General features: G+C 40.3%; 1 protein-coding gene across 2 annotated transcripts in view; it reads right to left on the reverse strand.

Moving 5' to 3' along the window:
• USP32 (ubiquitin specific peptidase 32) overlaps positions 1 to 14,259 on the reverse strand; it is a 182,695-nt gene that overhangs the window by 96,479 nt on the left and 71,957 nt on the right. For both annotated transcript variants that reach the window (XM_083173737.1, XM_083173736.1), the window contains exons 3-5: positions 13,487 to 13,592; positions 12,064 to 12,182; positions 9,674 to 9,833 (exon numbers count right to left, since the gene is read on the reverse strand). In XM_083173737.1, the coding sequence (XP_083029863.1) occupies positions 9,674 to 9,833; positions 12,064 to 12,182; positions 13,487 to 13,592 (385 nt within the window). The remainder of the gene's footprint in view (positions 1 to 9,673; positions 9,834 to 12,063; positions 12,183 to 13,486; positions 13,593 to 14,259) is intronic.

Here is a 14,259-nt window from a genome sequence, read left to right on the forward strand (position 1 = left end):
ACCAGGAATAATGGGGTAGTTTCAGACTTAAGCTGCCCATACACACGGAATTTTTCCAGTGCAATGTGTTTTGCGCTCCTGCGCGCATCACACAGCACAAAGTATGTGCGGCACTGACTTTTTGTACTAGATCGCATAGCATCTAGTACAAAAAGCTTGCTGCTTAAGCACATTGTATGCTTTTGGTACTAGATGCAATGCGATCTACTACAAAAAGTTCAGCGCTCATCGCTGTGTGTGCATGGGCACCTTAAGGAATAAAGTAAACCAAAAAAACACAAATTACCTGAGCATTTGGACGAACTTGCAAATACTGATTGCTTAGACACGTAGCTCAAACTATTTTTAGTTTTACACTGCAATTTAGACTGTATTTAGCTTTACAGTGGAGTGGCAAATTCAAATCTATTTCCTAAACAATGAATTTAGGGTGAACATGCCAACTATTGTAATAAACGTGTAAATGCAGTATAGTTGCAAGACCATTAGCTGATTAATTGCTTTCAAAGCTAGATTGCATTTTATGTAAGGTTTATTATTTTTCCCGATCCCATAGAGGGTGAATGTAGTCAGGGTCCCGGCTGAGAATCTCACCTATCAAAATAATGAGAAATCTTAATTCAGTATTCAGGTTAGGAACTAGGGTGGGGGTTAGGCTGCCAAAAGGGATGGTTAGAGTTAGGCTGTGGGAGGGGTGGGTTAATGTTAGGGTAAAAATGGACATAAATTCACCTGGATTGTCACCATCTGGATTTCAGGGACAATATTGTGAACAATCGAATTGTGACCAACAAGATATCATACCCAGTGTGTAGCCAGCTTTAGGGGGGTATCCCAATCCTAGATTTCGACTGTTGCAACGTCATGACAGTCAGAGTCCCAGGCCATTTTCGTCCAATCCAACAGTAACGCGACAGTCGGAATTCAATGTTACGACTGTCGAGTTCCGGAAAGTCTGTGGATTGCCGAAAACGGCCATAGATGGTCTAAAATTAGACATAAAGTAGACAATCCGTTGCCGTTTCAGACCAAATAGCTCCAAATCGGATCTGACCTTAATTTCTGTCGGTAACCGCAGCATTGAATAGGTAAGTGCTGCTATTACCCCCTTAATCTCTGCAAATGTAATATCTAAACTACCTGCAGTGCAACCAGAGCTAGTCCTAGTCCATTTGGAATGGCTAGGCGCTTCCATTGTATGCCTAGGGCCAGCTCAGCTTGGGAGCAGAGAGCGGCGGTTTGCAGGGTACGCCTGTCCACTGTAACCTGCCATCACTCACACTGCGCACAGTGGTGAAAAACCTTCCTGTCTCTGGAAACCCAGAATTCCGGCGCTGAGCACATCATCGCGCATGGCATTATGAGAGGCCCGGAGATAAAGCACACTGAGAAGCAGCAGCAGCCCACACCTGTGCACTGCAGTCAGAGTCAGCCAGCCACTGAGCCTTGCTGCTGGAGGGACACACGAGACAGGGAGTAGGAGGCAAATACATTACTTCTGTGGAAATGGGCATTTATAAAGGCATATGTAAGGGGCATTACTCTGTGTGGGCGTGTATAAAAGTGTGTGTGTGTGTAAAAAGTGTCATTACCGGGTGTAGAAAGTGGCATAATTAAGGGGCAGTACTGAGTGATGTCATGTGAATAAGGGGCACTACCGTGTGATGTAATCCGAGTAACACTGCACAAGTGTCGCATTATGTTCCTGGTAAGTGCACAGCCTTTTTTTCAGAGATGCACCTTCGGCACATGCTGCCGCTTTCTAAAATATGGTGGGTGGGGGATGTACTATGGGATATGCATGCTGCTGACTACTGTGATCTCTGCGGATGGGTGCTTTTCTGCCAGAAGGATACTGGGTCAGAGGTGGAGCTAGCAGCTGCTCTAGGGGTCACCAGGTAAAATCTTGCCCAGGGCATCAAATTTGTTAGGGCTGGCTCTGAGTGTAACATGGTTTTTTACCCAGGGAAAAGTTTCCTTTTTTGCTTTGCTTCCAACAAGAATAAGCCCTAATACAGTGAACTCATCCCTACTCACAAGATTCAATAGTTTTTTGGCACCTGTTTCACCTGTCTAAAGTGACTGTAGCTATTCAGCTATTCAACAGTTTGCAGAAATAGGTGTGATTGCAGCAGGTGCCCATTTGTAAAGTCTGCCTTTTGGGAGCCAAACTGTCATTTTGGCAGAAAACCCAACACTCTAAACAAGATACGTGTGTGTGTTAAATAATCAGAGCCCATGGCACTTGCACCCATCTGCAGATCAACAGAATATAACCAGTCAGGTGCCTATTTAAAACAGCGGTTCTCAAACTGTGGGTCCCGACCTTCTCAGCATGGAGTCACGACTCCATGTTGCTGACTATCAGGCTGATGACTTTTCTAATCTCAGTCAGTGATTCAAGGAGTCTGCAAAATCTAATGAATTATCTGTTATTTTAGACTCACATCATTTTGTTCCTTCACAATGCTGCCATGTATGTGCTGTTTGATGACTACACGTGTGATGTGATGACCTTCTGCAGTAACTTGCTGGGGTCCTGTAATTAATTTTATTTTCTGATGGGTTCCCAGAACAAAATAGTTTGAGGACCACTGACTTAAAACATACCCAAAAACAATTTAATTCCCACCTCAAATGCAATATCTACCATTAGAGCTCCTAAATGGAAATGTGCAGATAGAAGTTTAACAAATAACGATTTTTAAGCAAGACAGCTTTTAATTCTGAGTTTTGCTGACTGCAAACATGCAGCAGCATAATGTGACTATGCCATCTACTATGGGCAGCATCGTTTAGATAGGTAGCCCGGATGCTCCCTTGAACCCCTCTAAGTAGGACTCTTATCTGTACTGGGCTCTGCAGTGGTAACATCATAGAGAACAGTCAGTCTAGCTGGACTGTTCAACTGGACACTGTAAGCATGTGGCATATGGGCTTCTGATTATACAAAACGTAATCCAATTAAATTACACACGCAGCTCACATACCCCTTCACTACTACTTAAGTGGCTAGGGATGGGATCTCAGCACTATACATAGCATCAGAACAGTCAGGTGTACTCGTTTAGACACCCATCTATGTTTACAAAATAAATGTTAAAATATAAAAAAAAAATGTATAAATGATTACTCGATATTTTGATTTATGTACATTAGTGTCTGGAGGGATAGAGATAGGTAGTCATTTCTCACTGCTGTCAGCTTCTATGTTCTTACAGACAGGATGTCCTGCACCAACCACATGATGCAAGTGGTATAGTAGCTTGGGCAACTGGCTGAAATAAGCAGCCTGAATATAAAGCCATAGGTAAGTAATAATTTGGGACAGCATTACATTGTATCTGAATTTGACATTACCATATACAATTGCTGCTGCAATAATTTATCGTATAGGGAGGTGAGTTGCTAACCAGACAGTGATTAACACAATGATTTGCAGAAATGCACTAGTGATTGGTTGAATTATATACTGAGGCAGGGACAATAGTACATTTTCTGCAGAATAAGCTTTTAGGCTTGAACCAAACAATAGTCTTAAGACGGTTGTGTTTCAGTTGTCTGATAACAGACAGTTCTATCTAAAAAAAAAAACCAACTAATTTAGAGTTTAGTAGTGTTTTATAGGCATACAATACTATTATTAAGTCCTTTGTTCATTCAGATTAAAGAAACACTGCTCCATTCTCCCAAAAAATGGAATAGATCCCCCAAAAGGCACAAAGAAACAGTAGCTAAACAACTAACCTTTTATCATAATCTTAAGTAGCCACTGTAACAAAAGATTCAGTTTGCTAGGTTATACCATGCTTGTATTAGCCATTCTCTGGGCCGTGAAATTAAAGAGTAAGCAGTAAAGATTGAGCATTATTAGGTGAAGATTACATTCTCTAACAACAGAATGCAGATCAAGACATGCACTGTGTTCTGCTTAGTCATTTCCAATGTTTAATTGCTGGAAGAAGCTGCCAATTAAAAGTTATTGTGGTTCCTTCATGACATCCTTCTATGTACATCTAGATAACCCACGTATTTTGCTTAAATGCAAGATGATTGTTGTTCTGCGCTCTATAATTACTGAAGAGTAACCTCCTAAATTTTGAAACAGACTATTACAACATTTTCTGTCCAGGTGATTAGAAGCCATCACAAAGGGAACCTGACACATGACAAATCTAAAGACTTTTAAAATGACATTTCCTCACCCTAGAAGATCATACTAAAACGATTCAAATGCATTTAGTTATATAAGTATTTAAATATGCACTTCACATATTAAAAATCTTATATTAGCTAACTATTATCAAACAATAAAAAAACTGCAAAATAACAATTTCTGGGTTGTCAAAGCACAACAAACTAGTGACAATTAGCAATCAACTTAATACAAATGACAATGTATTTGAGACCGATTTACCTACCTATGGGCCTGATTCTGGTTGGCTCACAACAGTAGAGATATACCATGCTCCAAACATTTTACTTAGAGGATACATTTAGGATGTGCCACAACTGAAGTATATTAGGTTGATAAAATCAACAGCATTTCAAACAGCACCGCCACCATTGTGTAGTCACTTCCACACCACAACACACTGACAGCATGTAAGCTCTAAGAATATTAAGGATCTACTTAGTGTGACGTGGAAAGACGAGGGAGAAAAGAAGATCACATAAGGGATAGATGGAGACTAATAACTTAGCCACACTAGAAGGTTTTTACTGATTAGCCCAGTGATTTGGAAAACACTGTCATCACGTTTCAGTGACAATCTCAGAAAGCTGTAAAAGGGCACACATTTTTTGATGGACTATGACCGCAAAAGATCTACCCTAAAAAAAGAAATATTCATTTCTTTCCCATTCTTTGTTCTTATCAACGATATTGATTTTTTTCTTGTCTCTATGTATAACAGGAAAAAACTACACGACTCACCCAAACAGACCTATGCACTGGGGGAAAAATCCTGCGAGTTGGCGCAGTTCAGCCAAGTACAAGTCTGTTTGGGTGAGTCCTGTAGTTTTTTCCAGTCTTTGTAAGAGAAGTTGTGATCACTTCTTGAGGGCAGCAGTCCAGCCAAAAATCGCTGAATCCACTTCATCATTTAAACCAGCGACTTATTTAGTGGTATTGTCTATGTATAACAGATGGACAACACTGAACATGATTACATTGCAATTTCACAACAACAAAAACTTAGTGTATAATTAGAAGCAAAACTAAAAAAAGGTAGGAAAAATTTTAATATGGAATTAGATGTATTTTAATTAACTTCATATCTCCCTCAAAAATGTAAATTCGTTCTGGTGGAGTTCTACATAATTGTGGGCATATTTATTAATCAGCACAGTAAAAAAAAATCTTAAAAAACTCTGTTTGTGGGATATGCACGTTACAACTTAAAAACAGCCTACCCTAAGAGAACGTCAGCAAGAGGAGGATATAATAATAGGTACGTGTAATGCTGGCATACTCGACAAAAAGGGACATTTTTCACCATCTAGACCAGGCATGTTCAACCAGCGTCCCTCCAGCTGTTGTGAAACTACACATCCCAGCATGCCTTGCATTACAAGCCATTTCAATAATAGGCCAAATCGTATTTTTGTGTCTAAACCAGTGGTTCTCACCCCCACAGCCAGCAAGTACATACTCCCAATAGGTCATGTTTTAATTATTTTTGGCTGTGGACACAGGTGGAATAATTAGGCTTCTGACTGGATTTGCCTGTTATGCAATTTCCAAGGTTTCAGCTAAGGATGGTTGGTTATTCTGAGATTATAATTGCAGATAAAGGCTGGCGTATTCAATCCTGAGTCCGGCTTTTCCGATATTCGGATTCACAGCCGTTTTGGGCTTATTTATATATATTCAGATTCAACTTTAAAGAGCAAAATCTGAAAGCCTTCAACGCGGTCGGAAATGGCAGCACTGAATAATGGAGTGCCACTATTTCTGACACCAGAAATAGCGATACAGATTGAATACCCGCCAAAGTACAATTTTTTAATTAATTGTGATTAGGCAGCACTTTTCTTTTTTTTATAATTGCTAAATAAGGTAGTTATTCTTTATGTTAGGGTATGGGGAAAAAGAGAAAAATCAGTCTTGATAACAGCGGGAAAATGTCTCTTAAGAGGTCATCTAAAAGGTGCATACACAATGGGTGTCTTCACCCAGCATGTATAAGGAGCGGTGATGTGAAAATTTTGATGGGCGGTGAACTACTTTTTAATGTAGGAGACTGGAAAGTGGTACACTTAGTTGGTCAAACAGCCTGACAGACGGCGGTGGCCAGCAATGATGCAGGAGCACTCATTAGCATTCACTGCCCGGCCATACACACTAGCAGATTTGAGCTGAAAGTCACTAAAAACACCAAAGCGAGCTACGTTAAGCTAAAAATCGCCCAGTGTGTATGAGCTTAAGAGTGAGCAAGATAGCGAAAAAAAAGGAAAGAAAAAAATACCATATCAAACAAAACCCTGCATAAATGAAAACATAAACATCTATTAGTAATTATATTAACCTGTGTTTCTAGGCATTATGGTCACCATATATAGTGCACAGGATGGAGGCTGCAAAATATTGACTATTTACTTAAGTCACTGAGATAGGATTAAGGAACAAAAACAAAAGAGCACTAAAGAAAGCACTTCGCTTAGGGTCATGGTATGGAAAAATTTATTTATTAATTAATTTATATTAGCCAACTAAGAAATACATGTTTGATATACATCAATGTAAAACATTGCTTTTTAATGAATAAAGCTTCCAAATTAACAGCAGCTGCTAATGTCAAACAAATAGGTGACAACAAATGACTAAATTGTTCACTTAATGTTATGCATAAACTACAAAGCCCTTTGCAGTCTGTGTTTTGACCAAGCACTTCAGAAGGGAAAAAAATGTAGCCTCTGTAAAGAAATTGCTTATCTTCTTTATGTGCCCAAGGTACAACCTTCGATTACATCTATTAATAATTAATAGCTTTTTGGATGCTATACTGTTACAGTTTTAAATATTATGATCTTTCAAAGTTAAAAGGGAAAATAAATTGGTCAGGTGTTTTATGTTTTGGAAAGACTCACTGTCTGGCAAAGAATCAGTAACTAGTGACAATTCTGCCGCTAGCACCAATCTGTTCGGTCTGGGCCATATGACAGGCCTTTTTGTGAACCCTATTACATGCAACCCAGATGCACACATTCACTACTCTTCACTCCGGCTCCCCCCTAAGTTTTGTGGTTATCTGAAGTTGTACACATTCCAACATTCTTGGTTTGAGGCAAGGCTTGACACATTTCATTAAAATCTAGGAGCCAGGATGAAAATGTAGGAGCCAGATAAACTAATAATAGGGACAGTGCAAGCCGAAGGTGCGTCCCAAAAATTTACACACGCCATAATGCCCATTAAATATACCAAACATCGTAATGCTCATACATATAATACCACATGCAGTAAATACATATTATGCCGCTTACTTACATGCTTGTTGCTATGGTTTCATGCTTGATGCAAGGGGTTAACATGCTCATTGCCAATGGGTTAACATGCTCATTGCCAATGGGTTAACATGCTCTATTAGGGTTAAATGCTTGTTGCTATGTGGTTACCATGGTCTGCCAGGGATTAACCTGCTCATTGCCAAGGGGTAAATGCTTGTTTCTATGCCATGCTCCCTGCTTGCAGCAGCTGGGGGTTAGTGGCAGCGGCGGTGGCCAGTTACATAGTGTCCTTGCACCCGGAGCTGCTGCTGCTTTGTGCAGGGGAGCTCTGACCGCAGCATGGTGTTCGTGGTGGCAGTGGCCGGATGCCCTCCCAGCCGTAGCTGCCGTTGCGGTTTGTGGGGAGGTGCCGGAGCTGCTGCTGTGTGAGGTGGAGGCCGGGCTGCTGTGGCTGCAGTACTGGGTCGCGATGCTGGCTCGAGCTTTGAAATAGCCGCGGCAGACCTGCTTTGCCATGCACCTGGCCATGACCAGATTCTGCTTCCTCCCCCCAAAACAGCTGGCCACCAGGAAGCAGAATCTGGTCGCCATGGCGCAAGAGGTTTGTAAAGCCCTAATTTAAGGATTGGAAAGTTTCAGACCCTTAGATTTTGAGGCACAATGCACAACAGTGAAGAACCAAAACCTTTCTAAATTAAAAAATAAAGCGCATCTAAAAAGCACAGCGTAGGGGTATGCTAATGTTTAGATAGGGCTGAAGAGGCAGGAAAGCCAATTAGCACTTTATTATTCAATACATTTAGTGTATAGATAGATAAATAAGAAGCTTTATATACAAAACACACCTATTTCAACAGCCACTATTGCCAAATAAAGCTTCAAATAAGCAGAAAAAATACACCCATTTGGCTACCAGCCATAATAGAGCACATCTATTTTACTCCGATTTTAAAATTTACATCTCTTATCTTATCAATACAGATACTGGCAAACACAATGTCCAAACACTAGTTTACAGCGGCCATAAAAAAGGACTTTCAAATGTTTATCATATACAAACATAGAAAATTGTGCCCCTACGTTACTTTCCTATTACGGTGTATTGTCCTTTAAGATATTGGACCATGGGTCGTCAAACTGTGGACCTCCAGATGTTGTGAAACTACAAATCCCAGCATGCCTTGCCACAGTTTTAACACTCCCTTATAGCAAAACTGTGACAAGGCATGCTGGGATTTGTTTTTGCACAACATCTGGAGGGCCACAGTTTGAAGACCCATGCATTGGACCATGGATTCAAATGTGTATTCTCCTAAACAGACTCAAAGAGAAAAGACAGACATAGTGCAATATTGTCACATTGCATTTGGACAAATGAAAGAATATAATGCTTTCACATGGTGGCAAACTGAATTTGGATATAAATCCATCAAACGGATAATTCAAATAAAAATCGGGACAGTGAAGGTTCCCCTTGAAGTATAGAGCCTGAATCAGCTTTGTTGGCAAAGCAAAAAAGCAAGCAAATGGTCAAAAACATGTTGCACTCTGCAGGTGGGGTAGATGCAACATGTGCAGAGAGATTTGGATTTGGTTGGAGCATGTTCAGATGAAATAGAAATGTCATTGTTAAAGCTGTCTAACATTGGTGGATTACATGCAAAAGCAGCCAGTATTAAGGCTGCAGATAACCCATATAAATGTATTTGCTCCCTTTGCATAAAGTAGCAACATTGTTTGTGCCAGACACAAAATGGTTTGCTTTTTTTTGCTTTGATGAATCTGGCATAATTTGTTGAACAAATAAAACAAGTTTTACAGGGCGACCCAGATTTTTGTGCTGAACGACGGGCTGCAGCACGAACACTCAGCACATAGCGGGACACCTGCTCAGCACACTGCGATGCAGTGTGCTGAGCATTCGTGTTGCTTATTTTTATAATAGGCAAAGGCACGCGATCTGGGGAAAGCCAGTGCAAGCTTTGGCATTCCCATCCATCAATACCGATGCGAGGGACCGCGCATCGGCATCACTGCAATGCATACGCACGGAGCGTTCTACGCACCTAAGCTACTATTTCATAGATAGACCATCTCTCCAGACAAAAAAAAAATAAATAAAAAAAGACCAGCAAATGTGAACTACATGTAAAAGTTACTTAATTACATTTAATGCAACTATAACACAAATCAAAAAATTATTAAAAATACAATAACTTACAGTGTGTAACTCCGGCCAATGTTTGATAGAAAGTGGGTGTGTCGCTGTCATCGGTGAGTGTAACAAAGACTCCGCCAGAGAGCAACCATCGAGAAAATGTGAACGCATCTTTATTTTGTAGCAGCCAATTTCGGAATTTCTCATAGTTCACCTTTTCCCCCTAAACAAAGATCAAAAAATAATTCACAAATCGCTATTCGTTTTCTTGCTGTTCACTGAACTTTTTTAATTTATTTATTCTGTTGCCCATTCTGAGTATGCTTATACTTAACTCAGACAGTCGATGATGCCGACCAATAGCAGCTTACTGCTTACTGTATAACAACCGTTCAGGTCCACTCTTCTCAAATAATGATATAGTAACTTAGAAAACATTATGTATGTATTGCACATTAGTTCACAATAGGGAATATCTATTATAATTGGCGGATGGAAACAGCAAAGCTTGGTAAAGCCACATGTGTAATCTAACATTTCCCATACTAATCCTGCTACAGACAATATTTCTCTCTATAGTGATGGTGGGTGATATAACATTTAAAAAAAAATAGTGTCATAAAATCTGCCTTGACAGAAAAACGGAGCATGCTTTTCCATTAAAATATTACCGTATGACTTCCTGATGCAAATGTATTGTCAAGTTACAGATTACCTTACTTGGAGGGCAATTCAGACCTGGCCAGAGGACTGAATCTTTTTGCAGCCCTGCAATCAGTTTTGGCCCTCCCCGGCTGAGAAATGGCCCCTCCCTGGGCATGGCTGTGAATTATCAATACTTACGCTACACTGCGGTGGCCGTGGGGAGATTAGGCCTATGATAACGTCAGTTGCCCTCCCTCTCAAGGACCGGGCCCACCTGAGTTTTTGTGCGGCACTCCCAGAAAGCGCTGGGGCGCCGGTCAACCATCAATCGTATGGCCTGCGAGCACGAATTTGCTGATAACGACACGTCATTAAGGCAAATTCTTAAAATCTTCTAGTGTGTAAACACCACTTTGCTAACGATGTGTGCTCCCACAGATCAATAATGACATCCCCCATTGTCTGTACATGCAGCTCAATCGGGGGTGATGCAATCGATGCCATGCTGCCGAATGCAGCATGGCCCCGCTCTACCGCCTTCATCATCAAGTGTGTATGCACTAGCAGATGCCAGGTCCCCTTCGCTGGGTACACCCTTTGAGTAGTGTGTATCCAGCATTGCTGGTAAATAAGGCAACTTGAATTACATAAGTTTCTTTTGTAAATCAGATAACAGGAACATATTATTAAAATATATAATTTCTGCAACAGAATATGAGCCATTATATATCAAGGAGGCATTTAATGCAATCCCAATTTTATTTATTGCAGAGTTACCACTTGGGCATTTCTGACATGTGTTAGAGACAGAACAACAATTAAATTGAACCATATCCCTGATATTCCTCACTATACAGTATAAAAGAAAATATATTTATATAGGCACTATGTAGCAATTCTCAATCTGAATATTCTTTTTTTAAATGAAATCACATAATCACTATAATAAGTGTTCATATGGAGTATGGATAACGTACACTGGTTCACTTCACTGAGGACTGGAGTGGGAAGATACCAGAATTAATATCTGTGGTCTATTCCTACATATTCTATTCTGAGCTACCTCTGGCCTATAAGCTATAAAAGAAAGTAATTAAATAAATAAGTTGATCAACACGGTAAACAGTTTCTGTACAGATATCTATTGTAGGTACTTATTTCCTAGCACGGCGCCCAGATTTTCTACGTACGCTAACGTAGTGAAATTGCATCGCATGCGCTTTTTGCATGACCTGCGATGCTCCATGTTTTCAGGTGTACGATATGGCTGGTGTCAATGTGTTCCTAAAAAACCCCCACTATCACGCCACCACCGAAGTGTGGCGAGCGACCTATGAAAAGGTCTTCCGACCTTTTCATACCCCCACTATCCACGTCGGCGTGGAGTTGATTTTATGTAGTGTAGCGAGCCACCAAGCCCAAAGCATGGCGAGCGCAGTGAGCCACGCGCATTACTTTACATGTATTCTGCGTCCACTGGGGGTGACGTAATGGCATAGTTAGCACCCATCACATGGGTGCTTATACAATGAAATATCGCATCGCATTTGGTGCCATGCGATCCTATGCGATATTTCATTGTATAAGCACTCCAGTGCACTCAATGTGGACATCGAATCGCACGCATCGTACAGCACTATACACAGTACGCAATGCGATTTTCCTACGCAGAATAGCCTACTAAGCTATTTGCTTAGTGGGCTCCGTGCTAGGAAACAAGTACCCTATTATATATTGAAATGCAACAATAATGGATCATAAGATTAAAAAAAATATATATAAAAAAAAACCACTGCTTTAAAACATACCTCGGCAAAGCATTTTTTTAGGGACAATGGGACTTCTCCATCAACAACAGAAAGCATGCCCTCCATATCCTCCCGCACAACACAGCTACCGGATTCATTTGAAAAGAGGCTAAATATGTCTGAGAAGTTTTAAAAAATAAAGAGGAAACTTTAAAATAGATTCATCTTTGCATAATATGGAAACATTAAGGACATTACATTTATGTACTATTCTTGACTTTCTACAGTAAGTGGCATATTACATCCACCAGCCTTCAAGCAATATCCTGTTAAATATTATGGGGGAATTCAATCAGCCAAGGTAAATCAACACTGTTAATTAATCTAATTAATCCACGGGGAGCATTTTTATTAATCCCTGATAAGTGCTGTTTTTGCAGACAAGAAAATGCAGGAGTCCGATATAAGTTAACAAATCCATGTGTTTTATTTATTTATTTATTTGGGGGGGGGGGGGGAGGGAGTTGCGCAAAAGCAGGAATTTCACAATTGGAGGGCAATTGATTTGCCCGATAATGGTTATTAGGCAACATTATTTAAAAACAGCCTTTTTAAACACAATAAATTACCGTAATTAATTGAAATTCCCTCTATGGGAGGTATTCAATCAAGACCGCTGTTTCCGCTGGGTGGAAATAGCGTTGGTTTTTTACATTATCAGCTTGAAAGTCATTCAAACTATTCAAGGTCAGGTCATTTCGTCGAACTGGTGGAATATTGCCAACAGCCATAAAGTCCATGCATTAATAGGAGATGGCTGCAGATTCGACAAACATGTGTCAGAGTTCAACAATACAGATTCGCCTCCATAGGAAGGTGAATATGTAGCAGGCGAGTCCTGGACGGAAATTAATACCACCCTATGGGAGGTATTCAATCTTCCACCGCTATTACCGAAGGGGAAATAGCGGCAGGACCCAACAGCATTGGTCTTCCCCAATAGCATTGAACAGGGATCCTGGCAGAACGTGCCCAACTTAACAAGCAGTCGGGCATGCTCTGCTGAGAACGACTGGGAATTGTCGAGCTCCCGGCTGCAGCACGTTGATTTCTGGCTGGTTCTCGCAGCCACGCCTCCTTCTCTGCGCTCGGCAGGCAGAACATTGAATGCCTCCTGCCAAATCAGTGTCAAGCCGGCCGAGAACGGGAAAGGGTCACGGCTGTTGGGCCAGCCCGACAGCTGTGACCCTTCATTGAATATCCCCCTATATGTACGTTGGTCTTTTAAAATTACATTTGTTAATAAACATATAGAACTATTAGAGGAGTGTGAAATCATGTGGCATTTTTTTTGTTTCATCATGATGAATTTTAAGGTCTTGCCAGTTTCCTGCCATGGTCTGTAATTGTGTCCCAATCACGCTACATAGCCTGTAGGAATTCAGAGCAAAGAAATTAAGGTTTGTATAATAAAAGTACTTACACTTTGCCTTTTCTTCATCTCGACCTCGTGTTAAAAGTACAAGTCCAACTATTAAGTTGTTGAAGTGTAATCCTTTTGAGGTTCCACTAAACGAGCAGTAGATGACCTAAGAGAACACAGAGAGCAATAACTAAGTAGACCAAGGGCTAGGATGTAAGTGCGATACATAAAAGGCACAAAAGAGGACTAAATAAAAACAAAATGCTTTATCCACAGTTATGCTATAAAAAATCATTAAAGCTTCCTTAACACCTAAGCGCTGCATATTCCTCCCCTACTTCATTCCTGGTACCCGGCAGCTGCTCAGCGCAACAGTTTGCTCCAGGGTTCTGTAGTTTCTGCAATAGATCTCTTGCCAAATAATGCAGATATATCCCTTTAAATGAAACTAAAGCTGTGTAACAGCACTGTACAGTTATCTGTAGATATTAAAGAGTTAAAAAAAATAGATGTGAGAAAGAGTGTGTGCACAACAAGTGGAAAACTAAACTTTATGGAAATTCATTTCAACAGCTCTGACACCTATACATATCTAGAAAGATCATTAGCAAAATTATGTTAGGATATCAATGACATCCTTGATTAAAACATATTTTTTTAAACCTCTGCGTTAGCAATTTCAGCCAGAACACAAGACTCAAAACAGTCAGAAACTGTTGCAAGTTTTACCTAGCATTAAAGAACAAAACTAATATATGTACTGCACGGTCTGCACCAAAAAATGTATCATTGTATCACAGTAATTGGAATCCCTTATTTATTACTATCAGCAT

This window comes from Crinia signifera, chromosome 2, assembly GCF_055691185.1.
Source record: "Crinia signifera chromosome 2, ASM5569118v1, whole genome shotgun sequence".
NCBI classification, from domain to species: Eukaryota; Metazoa; Chordata; class Amphibia; order Anura; family Myobatrachidae; genus Crinia; species Crinia signifera.